Source organism: Centrocercus urophasianus, unplaced genomic scaffold (assembly GCF_019232065.1).
Source record: "Centrocercus urophasianus isolate 14NV4802_14NV808 unplaced genomic scaffold, USGS_Curo_1.0 seq_11, whole genome shotgun sequence".
In the NCBI taxonomy this organism is placed as follows: domain Eukaryota; kingdom Metazoa; phylum Chordata; class Aves; order Galliformes; family Phasianidae; genus Centrocercus; species Centrocercus urophasianus.
Genome location: NW_024884253.1, coordinates 23,474,683 through 23,490,597, shown reverse-complemented (window position 1 = coordinate 23,490,597; position 15,915 = coordinate 23,474,683). Strand labels below are relative to the sequence as shown.

The 15,915-nt window shown below is 37.7% G+C and overlaps 2 protein-coding genes across 5 annotated transcripts in view; one reads left to right on the top strand and one right to left on the bottom strand.

Moving 5' to 3' along the window:
• The window catches only part of NBN (nibrin), a 22,589-nt gene extending 13,445 nt beyond the window's left edge, over positions 1 to 9,144 (top strand). For 2 of the 3 annotated variants that reach the window (XM_042808768.1, XM_042808766.1), the window contains 5 exons: positions 1,118 to 1,207; positions 2,673 to 2,828; positions 3,814 to 3,927; positions 4,817 to 4,866; positions 7,821 to 9,144. In XM_042808768.1, the coding sequence (XP_042664702.1) occupies positions 1,118 to 1,207; positions 2,673 to 2,828; positions 3,814 to 3,927; positions 4,817 to 4,866; positions 7,821 to 7,851 (441 nt within the window). In that variant the 3' untranslated portion in view covers positions 7,852 to 9,144. The remainder of the gene's footprint in view (positions 1 to 1,117; positions 1,208 to 2,672; positions 2,829 to 3,813; positions 3,928 to 4,816; positions 4,867 to 7,820) is intronic. The other variant, XM_042808767.1, reaches the window with a different exon arrangement.
• OSGIN2 (oxidative stress induced growth inhibitor family member 2) overlaps positions 8,294 to 15,915 on the bottom strand; it is a 20,524-nt gene continuing 12,902 nt past the window's right edge. For both annotated transcript variants that reach the window (XR_006167114.1, XR_006167115.1), the window contains exon 7: positions 8,294 to 15,138. The gene's annotated coding sequence lies outside the window, so the exon portion shown is untranslated. The remainder of the gene's footprint in view (positions 15,139 to 15,915) is intronic.

Sequence of the window (15,915 nt, the reverse complement as noted above, 5' to 3'; positions counted from 1 at the left end):
TTATAAACTTTTTTTTAATGTTTATAGCTGGCAGGTTTTTAAAGACAAGGAAATAATCTAATTGTAGAGTTGTTTCTTTGTTATTTTGTTTGTTTGGTTTGTAATATCAGAGAGGAAGTACTTTCTGTTGGGTCTGACTGTACTGAGACTCTGAAATGGTTGCTTGGTATAGTCTTAGGCTTTTTTTATGATCTGAGAAGTTTTGCTCATCTGATCGTGTAGAGTCGTAAGGGAAGGAAAATTCTTAAGTGTAACTAAATTGTTCTTTTATTATTTTAACTATGCATACTAAATTTTTGCTGAGAAAAAGTCTTCTGGTAGATGAGGATGCCCCCTCCTTGGAAGCATTCAAGGCCAGCTTAATAGGGCTGTGAGCAGCCTGGTCTAGAGGGAGGTGTCCCTGCCTATAGCAGGGGGTTGGAATTAGGTGATCTTAAGGTGCCTTCCAACCCAAACCATTCTATGATTCTGTGATTAATTAACAAAGATCTGTTTTCTTCAGATAAATTACTTTTTTTGTGAAATAGGAAGGGTTCATGATAAAGCCCTACAGGCACATTACCTGTTTTCTTTAAGCATAGAAACACTTTGCTTGTCTGACAAGACAGATGATGTGGGTAACTGGCTTAAAATCTATGGGGTACATAAAGCTGACCTGATTGTCTTCAACCACTGAAAGCCATTTAGAAGAAGCAAAACAGATTTAACCTTCGAGATGAAAGCAGCCATCAAAATGCTTTCCTATCCTGGCAGTGAAATTTACTTTCTACGCACGCACACTTTAATGAAATTGAAAATTGTACTGTTTATTATATTCATAAGCTTTCAAAGTATTTTGTAGAACGTGGCAGGACTTTGAAAACGTGCACAAAACATTTGCTACTTGTGTAAGAAAAAAACATGCCAGCAAAAAATCCTCATTTCTATCCCAAACCAGATTTACTGCAGTGTACATAAAACCATATGGTTTTCTAAGTACAAGCATGCCTCATTACAGTTTATTTTCTATGTATTTATATTGATCTAAACATGCTTATTCCACAATAAAAGGCAGAAAGTGATTTTACCTAATTTATAGCTCTGTAATTTATGTTTAATTTCAACATTTAATCAATAGAGAAAAGATGAAGTTGGATCAGTTCTGACTCTGGAAGAGAAAAGTGAGATCGAGGAAGAATCATCGGTCTCAGTAAGAAACAAATTTATTGTAAGTTTTGTAACTTTGAGAATTGTTAAGAAAATACACAAAAATTTTGCTGTTAAGAACGTAATACTGGGAAATCATAATTCAGAGTAAGGAACTCTGGAGATAGAACTCCTGAAAGTAATCACACTTAAATTTGAATAGTGTGGGCCAATTACTTACTCTGTAAAGGCAGAACTGTTGTTTATGTTTACATAGAGTTGTTTTTTATGGATATGTGAGATTACAGGAACCTAGTGTAATTGTACTCACTTTTCAGTGTCGTTAATACTGGTACAGATGTTTATATTAGGTAACTACTTAAAGACAGACAAGAATGAGATCTCCTTGGCTGCTCTAAGGAGGTTCATTGGGAAATGAAACAGATGGGCCATTGGGAAAACTAATGTAACGTATGGTGGTTAATAGTAAATAGCATACTGTTATAGGTGAGATTACTGTGGGAGAATGAATTAATGAAAGAGAATAGGTGGGAATGGCAGTGCATCAGAAATGGAAAGATTCTGTAGAGAGAAGAGTGCAGCTAGTCCACAAGCAGCAGGATTTTATTTTATTCTTCATTTAGCACGGGTATGCAGTACAATTCAAGAAAAGGGAAGTGCAAGTATACCAAAGTGCAGGGTCATCTTAGATTATATTACAATGAAATAGCAGTGCTGTACCTGGTCTAGACCTGTCCCTGAAGATATTGTCTGTTACTTGTCTTCCACCCAGACTTCATTCTTAATCTACATAGATCAGATCCCAAGGTGCAAAGTAGTCATGCAGACTAGCTGACAGATGAGTGTTTGCATGTACAAGATAAAGTTGTTTCATTTATCAGATTCAGTTTATCATGACAAAGTTGGTCTAAAATTAAATCTGTAGGCTAGAATTGAGCCGAAGACATTCAATGTATTCTTCCTTGGAGCTTCTGTTAGAATAAACAATGTTTATTCTGTTAGATTAAACAATTAAATTAGTCCAGGTTAGAGGCAGAGTGGAGGAGAGAAGTAATTCTTAGATAATAGCTTGAAAGAAAAGTATGTATATTATACTATATAATATATGTATATTAAGTTCTTTACAGGGAGAGTGATGAGGTGCTGGAACAGGCTGCCCAGAGGTTGTGGATGCCCCATCCCTGGAGGTGTGCAAGGCCAAATTGGATGAGGCCCTGGGCAGCCTGGTCTGGTATTAAATGTGGAGGTTGGTGGCCCTGCCTGTGGCAGTGGGTTGGAGATTCATGATCCTTGAGGTCCCTTCCAATCCTGGCCATTCTGTGATATCCTAGTAAAATGAGGTGCACTAACCTCATGATTATGACTGCAGTTTTTAATAATCCTGTGCTTTCAGCAGATGTAAATATGGGAGAAATAAATTCGCGTAGCATCAATCTCTGATGGTAGTATACGAGAAGGCAGTGAGAGATACATTTTATGTCATTTCATACACTTAAAGTGCTCCGTTCTTTTTCTTCCCATATAAGAACCACAACAAACTTGAAGATGACTCCAGCCATCTTCCTAGCAAACTTCTGTTGACTGAGTTTCGATCACTGGTTGTCAGCTGTCCAAGACCAAACAGCCCGACTATTAGAAATACCAAATGCAGGGGACAGAACAATTTCAAAACGTTCAGAAAGGTGTGTATTTGAAATGGTCACAAGATGGAACTGTTTAAAATGTTAGGAAGTACTTCCTTAATGCTGCAGAAATGTTCCTTAGTACAGTAGAAAAAATATTCTGAATATTTTTAAATTGATAATAACCACAGAAAACTAAACAGTTTCAGTGTCATACATATTATTAACAAGTATTTTTCTAACTCACCAGAAAGTACTGGGTTGATAAAGATTCTTTACATCCTCATAATTTCTTCCAAGCTGCTACTTATTCTAAATTGCTAAGTGATGCCCAGCATAACCTTAGTAAAAGCATAACTTGAGGTTGTACCTCCAGAAGTTTGCAATTAAACTTCTCCAAAGAGAATATGCTGATTCTGAATCTTGCATTTTAGAAAATAACATCTGAATAATTAAATGGAACTGAAATTAATATCTTACTTTTGTAAGACTATTGCTTGCTTGGCTCCTGAGGATAACTTTAAGAAAATTCTTAGTGTTTAGTGTGAAAGTACCTATTTATATTAAAAATAAGTACAAATATATTTGTATATATGCCATAAATATTTCTAGTGAGGATATATGGCTTAAGATCACTGCAATTGCATTTCACTAAAATATAATAATGTTCATCAAATAATGAAGCTTCCAGCTATCTGTAAGTCGTCATTTCAGAAAATATTTAAAATTTCTGATAGTATTTTAGTTGCCATCCTTCTGTAATAGAGGTTTATGTATTTTGATGTAAAATAGATTCTATCTGTAAAAATCAGTTTATAATGTTTTCAGATTTCATTTAGTGTATATCATATTTATTAGCTATTTTTTGTTTCCTTTGGCAAAAGGAGGGAATCAGTAGCTTGCAGTAAATACTTTTTTCCCTTCAGTCTCTTTTAAGTGTAATGTCTGATAAATGTCATTCAGAGAAAGACTGACTTTCATTGCTGAACTTTTTCCTGCATTATGCTTGCCTTGCATTGTAACTTTAAGAATTTATTGTCTCCAGGTCCCTTATCCAGGGGCTGGGCAACTTCCATACATTATTGGAGGATCAGATTTGGTTGCTCACCAAACCAGAAAGAATTCAGAACTGGAAGAATGGTTAAGAGAAGAATTGGAGGTAAGGAATTTTTTCTCAAAGATGAGCAAAACCAAAACTTCGCTCTTGAAAATGGTCATCCTGAGCTGTGGTCATTTCTGAAATACTTGGAAATTTTACTTTTGAAATAAAGCTCAGCAAATTAGCTGTTACACGTGCATTAGAAACATTACTGAACGCCAGAAGACAGATATAAGGCTTGAGTTTTGGTTTTTCTTTTTTGCTGATAATTTGAATTCATTTTACATTAAGAATTCATATAGTCAGTAATAATGATTTAAATCGAAATCAGTAACATGAAATGAGTTTGGGTTTTTGTTTTTTTTTTTTTTAGTAACTGAAATAAGCAGGATGATAAATTGTGGTTCCTACAAATGTGACAGAGAGGCAGGAAGAACTTTTGTGTATTAATCTTTGTTTAAATTGTTACAATGTGCAGTTGATACTCTGTGTTCTCTTGAACAGAACAGAAAATACCTGAGTAAAATTCTGTTGCAATATACTAAGAAATGCACTGGGAAGTTTTATGCTTTTTTTCTCTTTTTACATAGGACTTTATGACAGCACTCACCAGCAGTTTCGTTTTCCAGTACTTTCTTCAAAAGTACTTGCTGATGATCCATACTTTGTTTCCATCGCCTGATCAAATCCCATTGTTATCTCTTTTTTTTTTTTAGTTCCTGGATGTAGATAATGCTAATTAAGATTTCCCTATAATCAGACAAAATTTCCCCTGTTTCTACACTGCCTTGAAAAACAGAAAGCTAATTTCTGACCAATTCACAAACTGATCTGCCAGTTGGCATCAGTAGCCAGCCTTGACTAATGAAATACATTATCCATCATGAACTTGCATGGAGAAAGTATGTTAATTCTTAATATACCGTGTTGAAAAATCCTGTTTTTTCAGGAACAGAATCGACGTGCCAGAGAAGAATCGCTTGCTGATGATCTCTTTAGGTAAGAGGTTTATGCTTATGTTTATAAAAGATGCATCTTTCATCATGTCTCTTTTTTTTTTTTTTTTTTTTTTTTGGACAAATGCCAGTTCTGCAAAGGCTGTTTCTTTGCCTATTCTTTTCAAAGTCTCTTGTATTTCCATGTATGGAATTATACTCAAGGTAACTTTCAATTACAACTCTCAGTTTGTTTGTTTGTTTGTTTTTGCTTTAAACTTCCACTTCAGAATTACCCTAATGATTTTAAAAGAACATTCTCAAACGAGAATGTTGCCATTTCCTGTCTCTTGTCGTAGTTCTGTGTGGAGCCAGAAGTTGAACTTCTGGTGTTCCTTTCGGGTCCCTTTCAGCTCCTCAGGACACTGCGTGATTCTCTGGCTGATTATTCACAAAGACTGGAAGAGATTTCCAGAGTCAAGCTCTGTGCCATTAGCGTTTGCCTGATGAAACAGTTTGGTGTTAGATTTAAGCCGGTCATCTGAATTCCTAAGGAACAGTTCTGGAGTTTGTGACTTCAGTGCTAGCCGTGGTACTTGTCTGTCTTGTGCTGAGGGGCCTAAAGCAAGGAATGATATTTCTGTGAAAGAAGGGATCATCAGAATGATCTTTTTTAACCTTTGAGGTAATGACTTCCAAAAACTTAACAATGTATAAATACACCTAAATGTTATATTTCCTATGCTTTTTGGCATAATTCATTGTAGTAGTGGTTTTCTTCCATTTTCCCTTGTTTCAGTTGCTTACTACTTTTCCTCATCTCTCTTTTGAAAGAGTATGGAAAATCATCTTATTCAATTGATTTCTTGTCTGGCCACTTTCAACTCCAGTCTTAAATTTCAGTGCTCTGTAACTGCTTTCCAGATGTTCTATGCCAAGTTTGCTATCTTATCCAGGTGTTATGTTTGCAGTACATTTAAATGCATGACAATTACGAATACATTTATACAAATACATGGTGCAGCTTGATTGCTGTGCTAGAAAATTAACTGATCTAAAGTATCTTGATTAATTTGAACCTTTCAAAAGCAGTGGAAGCTTAGATAATTCACGTGCATTCATGCTTAGAACAGTTTTGACCTTAGTGCCAATTTATTTGGGATAGTGGCATGTCCCGAAGTTTCCAAAAATACTCGAACACGTAATTTAATGTTCAGCAGATCGTAACCTACTTCTAATTTTGTCCTTAATCCTGAGCAAAACTGGTTGGTGTGATGCTAATTTTAACAGCTGCAATTTCCCCTGAAAATTGCATTTGAAAATGAAATTAGCAACACTCATGCTCCAAGGTAAAGATGAGTTGGAAAGAAAATCCATACCTTCATCTACTTTTGATTCAGAGAGAGAAACGAGACAGAAGGGAAGGAAATATCTTTCTGCTAAGACTACAAATAAATTGGTTATGCTTAGTAACACCCCTTTGTGCCCTTCATTCCCTTTTCCCAGCAAAGCCTTTTGTTTCTTTGTACATTTATGCCAGCGATGGAATCTCTGTAGCTTTCTTTCTGGTCCAAGCCACAGTCACCGTAGAGTTTCCTTTCTCAGATACTGTTTGATTTCATTCTGTTTGGAAAACATCATCCAGGATTCGTTTAGCATGAAAAATGACTGAAGGTGAGATGGAGGATTAAATAGAAAGGTGTTCGTGATGGTCAGTGTCATCTTCTCCATAGACAGTCTCAGATGGAGTTGAAGCTGGAACCCTGCCATCGGGACACCATGAAATGTCTCCTCTGATTTTATCAGTTCTTCGAGATCTCTGAATGTGTTTTGGTGTCCAGGACATCCTTAAATGTTACAATTCATTTGTAACAATGTTCTAGCAATGAAGTCAAATGAGATTGAGTATAAGGGTCTCATTTTGGTCAGCAAAGCTTTAATTATTCTCTCATTTTTATGTGAAGAAGCAAAAAACCACTGTGTGTCTTCTGACCTGACATGCATTTGACAAATTCTAAAAACTGTACATTTTGGTAGAAAAGTGTAGATTGTGAAGAAAGTGGTGTTTGTCCAACTGACTGTCAAAATGACATCATACTGAGTATCAACATGTGTACAAGCCATTCAGAAAAGCTTACTGTATTAACAGCTTGTGTTGTTCATTAATAGTTAATAATAGAGCGTTGCTTTCAAAGGATACACGTTTCATGTGTTAGAGCAGTAAATTCTATAATAGCTTTGTAATTATATGGTGATGTAATTTGGCTCAGAAGTTGTGACATTTTCCTGCCTAAGCAAAAAAAAGTCCTGATGAATGAGCTCAGAATGAGTGGAAGTAAAACTGCCTGACCATTTGTTGTGTCCATAAGTTTTCCGCGCGTGAGTACAAAGCATATCAGAATTTCAAAGAAGGGACATGGGATTTGGGGAAGTGAAGCACAAATGAAGAAAAAGAAGGCCAAGGGGCGTAGCACAGGAAAATCGTAAATATATTGCTGTAACTCAGAAATCTAATTTTTTTTCCAGAAAGTAGATACTAGTAACTAGAAGTCAATCAGAAGCTGTATAAAGAAGATAAAACAGGGAATTGCTGTATGGGTGTAGGAGGCAATAGGAGGATTTTTGCTGAATGAGTTTTGGCCAAATGTACATTGCTGTGAATGTACAGTACTCTTCTACCCCTGGCCTCTGGACTTTTTTTTGCAGGGTGTCTCAGTTATGTATGGATACTTACAGGCTTGGAGAATCTTGCTTATGTGTGGGATAGACAGAAAGATTTTGAGTAGCTAGGAAAGGAGCCAGGGAAGAGTGTTACCTTCAGTTCATGCACAGGTTTAACTTCTCCATTCTTCAGTCAAATTGTAGCAACAATAATTAATCACAGGTGCAGTCTGGGAAAGGACTGAACGTTGCCTAATCCCTTGTTATAATTGTATAATAAAATCATTTGTGTTACATTCTTACATTTAAATATCATGGAGCCATGCTTATTTGTGACAACTTCTTTTTTTGTTGCAGGTATGATCCTAACGTGAAAAGGAGAAGATAAATTGTGACCTGAATTTACAGCAGTTCTGTATCAAAACATGCTTTCTGCTCCACTGATGTGTTTGCTGGTTACAGCATGTAATATATACACATGTATGACTATCTGAGCTATCTGCTACTGTATGACTTGTTTTTAAATCTTGCTTTTAATACAGAAAAAGAGAATTTTCTTTCAAGGATTGTACATTCAAGACCTTAATGTTTTTGTTTCAGAGTAATAGGAAAATAGCTTAGGAAAATACTGCGTGTATTTAGGATTTAATTTCAGGAAGCTTCTTTCTAATGTTCACTTGTCAATACTATTGGAGGGGGGGGACAAGAGGGAGAAGAAAGGAAGCTAGGATCAGGCCTTGTTAGTTAATTAGCTTTTTGTCTATTATCACATTTGCCTTGTGAAAGTTTTTGAAGAGGGCGTAATCAAGACAAAGAAGTTACACCAAACCTTAAATATTTCTTATTTACTCAGGAACAAATTGAATACTAATCAACTCCAGCTTCTTCCTGTTCTTGAAGTTGGTAACAACAGATTATTTATACATAAACACCAATTTTTTGTGATGACAAATATTTAAACAAATCTTTGTATTAAAAAATGAGAGCTCTTGCCTCATTCTCAGTATTCAGATAGTCAGTATTTGTTTGAACATCTTACAGCTGGGTTAGAAACAGCCCTGTAAACTCAGGAAAATTTTGCAACAGCAACAAGCAGTTCAGTTATGTGTTTTCTTTTCTTTGAGAGGGAAGAGAGGCAAAGATTGTTTTTTTCTCCACCTATTCTCTTTCCTTTGCAAATAGGAAAGAAGTGTGTTTGAAAATGGCTGCTGTTTCTTCCTCATACAAATTGTTCTTAAAAAGTTACACGATGACAATCATTGTACAAGAGTTTATATACTTTCCTATAGTATCACGTGAAAATCATCATAGAATCATCACAGAATGGCATGGGTTGAAAAAGACCAGAGTGATCGAGTTTCAACCCCCCTGCTATGTACAGAGTGGCCAAATCAGCCTTATTAATTTCTCCAGAGTGTAAATTTGTAAATTGTTTTCATTTGCAGTAGAACTTAAGACAGATGGGGAGGAAGACGAGATTTGATGATTTTCACAAGTACAATGAGGAAACTTGTGTTCATTTTTTTTTCTTAATTCAATAGAACATTGTAGTTAAGGGAATTGAATGTAAGTCTTGTGCTAGCTGATAAATACAGAGTGCTGTTCCTTTCAAGGGACATGATCAGTTCTACTTTCTGAGCTACTCAGAATTTTTTTTAAATAAAATTCATTTAACAGAAAAGAAGTATGCTTCAGGTTGAGAAGCGTGAACCACTCCCCTCTTTGAGCTGACAGTTACTACTCATTATTTTCAATAGAATAGAGGATTTGGCTTTACTCCATCCTCCTTTTATGTCAGTAGATAACAGCTGTCCCAGTACTGCTTGTAGAGACTTGTCCCTGATTTTTAGCATTGTAGGAGCTTTTCCATCAAATGAAAGAAGAAAAAAGTTGAAAATTCAAGATCAAGTTGGGGCAGGGAAGCCAAATAAACGCTGCTCCTTTTTGAAATAAGGTCATTTTCCAGTCTTGAAGATTCAGGCCAAGAGAAATCGAAGGAACTGGTCTCACGAGGGAGAAAAGGACATTAATTGAATTCTTGAGCTCTTTTTCAGGGATATTGTCTTAAGAGTTAGGAATCTATTAAGAGATATAAGCATAGCTAATGCCTAATGATGGTAGCCTTCTCAGTGGCTCATTAAGTAGAGCAAGTACTAGTGCTACTGTTCTAAAAGATTTTGGAGATGGAAATAAAACAGCTTTTCTTCATCATACTTAAGTTCAGCTCAAAAAGCCCTGAAGTTGTTCACATACATAAAACTGTGATGAAGATGGACAGAAGTTCTATCACTGTTTATAAGATGGTAGGATCGCTTTTCTTATGTGATGTGACTGAATCTTTAACACAGCAGTCAAGGTGAACTAGGCTATTTCAAACCACTGTGTCATGTTTCAACTCCGAAGAACAGTGCCCCAAGATCTATGTGTGTCAGTAGCAATTATCCTGAAGTCAAACTGGTTACATGGTCTCAGACAAAAAAATATTTTGTGTTCAAAAAAAAAGTTGTTCCTCATTTTTTGATTTGTGGATCCTTGACTGCTCAGGGATGACCAAAAAGATACACAGATTGGAAGATCGATAACTCTGAATGCAGCAGATGGCCATAAGGTACGTTGGTACTGTAACTTACATCACAGCAGGGGCAGATCTCATCCACCCACCACCTTTAGTGGTAGCATTTGCTGGAAGAGATGTATTTAGTATTACTTGTTGTACTCTCAACGTGAATTTTTCTCATCTCAAAATTTTCCATGTTTTTATGTTTAAAGCTCTCTGTTCTAATAGATCTGAGTCCTTGCAGACTGCTGAGGATGACCTTTTTGATGGTAGTTACTAAGCAGAATATCAGTGGACAAGATCCTTCAGAAAGCTTCTGTTTACCTTTGTATATAATTGATAGAAAAAAACCTCTTCTTTCTTGAAAAACTCGTAACAGAACATACCATGGGCCTTGTAAAAGAACATAAATGCCAAGTCTTCTGCTACTCAGACTGCAACTTGAGCAGCCCCAGAGGCACAGCTGAGACCACTCTTGTGTTCAAGTTGTAGCAGTTAGGGCTTCTCACATCCAGTTCCCCACATAGTTGATTTAGCAGCCTTGATTCTTTTTTTCGGTTTAGCATCATAGAACTGATAGACACCCATCATGCAATTAGGTGAGCACCTCAATAGAAGCCCGGGGAGGGTTCTTCATAAATCTAGTGATGTTTCTCTGTGCCAGCATTTCTCTGCATTCTCTCACAGGCAGCTGTGAAACTACTTTACTAGGGAAGGTGGTTTCCTATTTTCTCCCACTGTATTAGAAATTACTGCTCCTGCATTGGGGCTGCAACTCTCTCCATGGGGAGATTTGTACTCACACATTTAATTTCCCTGTATCACATCTCTGTACAGAGTGACTTCGTGAACAGTAGCCTTTTACTGAGCATTGTGTAGTTCAGAACAACTGCTGCTGTATGCTTTGGTTTTACAGATGGTTTCTGCCCTTTGGTTTCAAGATTCAGATGAACTTTTTTTTTTTTTTCCTCTTAGTGAACTTGTATGGGGTTAACTTAGCATCTGCAACTAAAAAAAACATTTACTAACCTAACTTGGACCTTTGAGCTTTCTCTAATCCAAATCACAACCTAAAAGCATAGCACACTTGACCAAACTCTGCTTATAGCTGTATTTTTTTGATAAAAAAGCAGCAGCTTTATCTACAGCACTTTCATTTTTCTGAGTAACGAACACTGAGGGGCTGTGGGTCTGCTTTTTTTAGAACCATCTTTGTTCACATTGCTCACAGGAAGGAGATGCACACAGTGTACAGACTAAATATACTTTTTATTAGCAAGGCTTTTAGAGTACAGTCTTGCATCCAGCAGCTTCACTGAGCATGGTTCCACACAGGCTGAATTAACTCACACACCCCTGGAGCAGAGCCCAGGTGCTGCATCTGTGCAGGAACATCATCCTCACTCTCCGTTTCCACTGACTTCCTGCCTTTCCCATGTCTGTTTGGGAAGCCACTGCCCTGGGCAAAGCTACCGGGACTTTTTCCCCTCAGACTGTTGAGATTCGTGTTCCATTTCTTTCCACCAGTGACAACCCACATCTCACTCCTGCCCTTACTTTCCATCTCTCAGGGCTGATGCAGCAGGGGGTGAGGGCAGGGCAGGCTTCTCCTGCGGCACTGCACTAATTCCTGTGGTCTGAAAATGTGTTTCCCATCAATTTCACATTCGTCTGCTGACCACCATTCCTCAGTCAGAGGAATCAAATCACATTTCACACCAAGCTTCAGCTCATAGCTGGCATACCAGTCAAAGGCAGCTCTGAGGCCTACCTCCACCGCAACCAGCTCTCCTAACATCAGTTCTTTTGTACAGAAAATTCATCTTCTCCCCCTTACTTCCCCCCCATACACCTTGCCCTTCTCTTGCTTCATTCAATGTGTGGAATCCCCAGTCACATTTGGCCATACCCAGTATTTGAATCACAAATTGGCCTCCTCTGACTGCACTCTGCTCATACTAGTATCTTCATTCCTAAACCAAACAGCAACACACATGTATCATCTTCCTTACTGTTATACCCCTCACACCTCCTCTTAACAAGTTTTGATGACCACCATGACTACATTCCAATATCCCTACCATTTCTATATCTCCCCAGCCAGCAGCATGCCCCACCATTTGCTTTAACACTGTTTGCACCATTCCACCTCATCTCTGACCCTCAGAATCTCTCTTTCTCAAGCATTAGTTGCAGCACCAGATCAGTACAATTTCCTCCTCCTGAACACCGTACAATTTTGCCTCACCACATATAATTTGACTTGAAAGGCCAAAGGAAGTGGAGAACCCTCATCTGCCATCAGTTTTCACACCTGAAGATGAAACAAGGTTTGTATGCAAGCCTTGGGAAAGTTAATCATCTCATCAAAACTGAGGTTTTACTCACAACTCAAAGGAGAATCTACTTCAGCTGACAGCAGATACCATCTATGTGTTATGTTTACACTGAACTTCTAAAAAAGGATATGACCTAAACGTACTTCAGCAAAAGCAGAAATAGTGAAGCCTGACGCACTGTAATGTTTACTTGGTACCTCAAGCTCCAGCTGCCTTGCATGAGAGCAGGAAGCGTGGGTGAGTGAATATAAATCTTCAGCTCATTTAGAACAGGAAATCCGCAACCAGAGCATCAGATCTAACAGAAATGGGCAATACCAGAGCAATGACTTTCCAAAATTTTGCCAAACAGATGTGAGGCCACAGGATTTTGAAAAGGAGCACCTCAGCATTCATACAGCTGGTCCTACCATTGAACATGAAACTCTTCCTTTTGCTCAGGTCACCCCCTTGAAAGTCTACAAACCTTTCACTTCCTTTCCTCTGGAATTGTGGACAACATTCTAATTTATATATCAAGTTTAAAAAAAAAAAAAATGCCAGGATTCTGTACTGTTTTTTTAAATAGATGCAAGTCCACAGGGGCATCCAGGAACTATGCTAAATTTTAGTTGGTTGAAGCATCCACCACAGGCAGTATGGTTGTATACATGCACATTGCCACTGATCTCATCATGAAGAGATGGGGGAGGAAAATGTAAATTTAATGAATTTCCAGTAAGAGTTGGGCTTAATATGCCCTTTAAGTAAGAAATTATCATTGCTATAAAGTCACTAGCATGCAGACAGGTGCAACAGGATATCAGGGCACTAAGCCTGAAACATTTCAATCTGCATTGACAAAACCATCCCTGGAAGAGTGCTTAGCCTTACTGCAATCACTACTTCAACCCAATCCTTGTTCCTTACACCGAATGTGTGATTTCACATTTCCTAGTGCAATTCAGGCTTTGAGGATTAGCTCAGACATCTTAGAAGTGTACCATATTCCCCCCCAAAGACAGTACTGTCTTGCAGAAAGAGCCGTTTGTAAAGCAGTGTCTAACTTTGTCACCCGGTGTCACCAAAGCCTTCCTTTGTCAATGGCATTTCAGATTCCTTTGTTTCTGCTCAACAGACCAGGCATTGTGGTAACCTCAAACAAAGCATGCATTCATGCATTCTCTTCCAGGTTGTGCAAGGAAAATGAATATCCAGAAAGTTCTTCCGCCAGTGTGGCTACCATGCTCCCATCTGGCTCTAACCCTCACCAAATAATCCACACTTGGTAACAGAAAATCAGAGCCAAATGGTTCTAAAATATTAGCCAAGTGAAAATGTAACAGCATAAACCTTACAGAGGATGGGAGCCCACTACGCTCTAACACCATGTGGGCTCTTTTTGCACCTATAGGCTTTTAAGTTTACGTTGCTCAGATTCTTTACTGCTTTCTTCTATTGTTACTTACTGGTCATTACTTGTTAATTAGCATGAAATCATTGGGAGCTGAAAGATTTCACACCCTTTCTTTGTCTCTCAAGAGCAAGTTACCTAAAAACAAGGTAAATTCCTTCTCTCTCCAACTGCCTGTGCAAAACAGGCCTGCCTCAAAGTCTAGGTCTGTTCAATGCTGTAGGAAATTAAACCAAGTGCTCCATTTTTCTGTCTATCATCTTTTTCCCAGTTTAAATGTTGCAAGAGAAAAGCTACAGCCATCTCCTTCTACCAGACTGTTATTTTTCATTAGGCAACCATCACAAAGAAATTAATTGAAGAGTGCCTACACAAGAGGCCACAAGGACAACATGACACCTCCCAACAACCCCCGCAGCATTGGGGACCAGGGACCCATAGCTATGGGATGCTCTCTGGTGTCCTTTACTCAGCATATAAGCCCTGTTTGCAACCTATGCATCTGGGCCCAACACTCTGTCCATATGTTCAGCAGAAAACCAAGGCTGCTAGCTCCAGGCAGTGCTTCCTCTTGAGATAGAGCAGCCCGACGTTACTGTGGATTTCTGCACTTGCCAGGGTAAAATGAAGCCAATCCTGGCAAATTAAGCAGAAGTTCATCCATCAGCCACTGGAAGCCAACAGAAACCATGCCATTTGTTACCATCCATCTAGGTACCTTCATTCAGAACTGCCTATCATTAAATAATCACATACTAGGAAACCTACTATGACACATCTTAGTCCCAGTTCAACACAGTTGGAAACTAATTAATCTTAGCAATAGTTTTGGAGATGTGTTCAGCATTAAAGAACCAAGAACAACTACAAAAGACATTTTCCCACCAGCCTATTAGAAAACACTTAGCATGGTTATTGCACCTTTAGAAGTTCTATAAATCTAAATAAAATTTCTTCAGCTAACAGTTATGATCTTTCTGCATATTAGTAATAAAGCTTCAGTAATAAGCAACCTTTTTTTAATGTACAGTATTTGAAAACTTGCCTTCCTCACTGAAAGAAATGCTGAAGGAAGCAAAGTTTCCCTTTGGGAACTATTATGAAGAAAGGAAATTTAAATACATATATTGAATGTGTATATATTTGAGAACTGAGAGACAACATGTTTCCCCCAAAGGTACCTATTCAGTGCTCCCATCTAATCCACAACAAATGCAGCGTGATCCAATTCTTTAGGGAAAGCTGTCCTACGGAAAAGCTATCCTAACTGCATTAACTTCTGCATATCTTTTTCTCACAGCGTACCTAGGAGAGAAACAGAAACCTCACCAAGCAGTCAAAGTCAGAAACCCAAATGTCTGGCTGAAACTTCAGAACTGGCAATTTCTAGAAAAAGAAAACAAACAAACAAACAAAAAAAACAGGGTGCCTTTTTGGAACACCTTCAGTTAAAGGCTATTATTATTATTATTATTATTATTATTCTTTTTATACTGACAGGCTAACAAGAGTTACCACCAAATAAACTCCTCTGCCCAACTAAAGCATCTCATGAATTTTCATCTTAGAAATACTAAGGAAAACAGAAAAGCAGCTAAGGCTCAAGATGTTGTAAATGCTGTTGTGAAATACACCTGTACAAAGAACAGAACAAATATCTCTGACCATATTTCCCTCACTACAAACACAGCCCATTAGCAGATGCAGCAGCTGAGGATGGAGATTCGGCCACTCAAGAGCTTTTATCCTTCTGGCCAAGTATATTGTTTCCTGTGTTTTGACAGCATTTTGTTTCACGTAATGAAGGCAAGTACTCTGATGTGCTGCAATATGCTCTGCTTGGCCACTTACACAAAACTGAAGGAATTTAATCACAGTGTAGAAATATTCTCAATATGTTAATTGCAATAAGATTTTGTAAGCAAGTATTAAGCAGTTCTAAAATATCCAGTTCTATTACCTGCAGCCTAAAATCTAGCACTTCAATGCTAATTCATAGTTAAATTATTGGGTAGCACAGATTTAGGATAGATGTATATATACAGTTCTCACTAATGAAGGCTAATTATAGAATCTCAATTCAATTATCAACAAAATAAACCTAGAATAATTAAAACCAGTCCAAATGTCACTATTAAAAATACCTCCACCACTGAAAACATA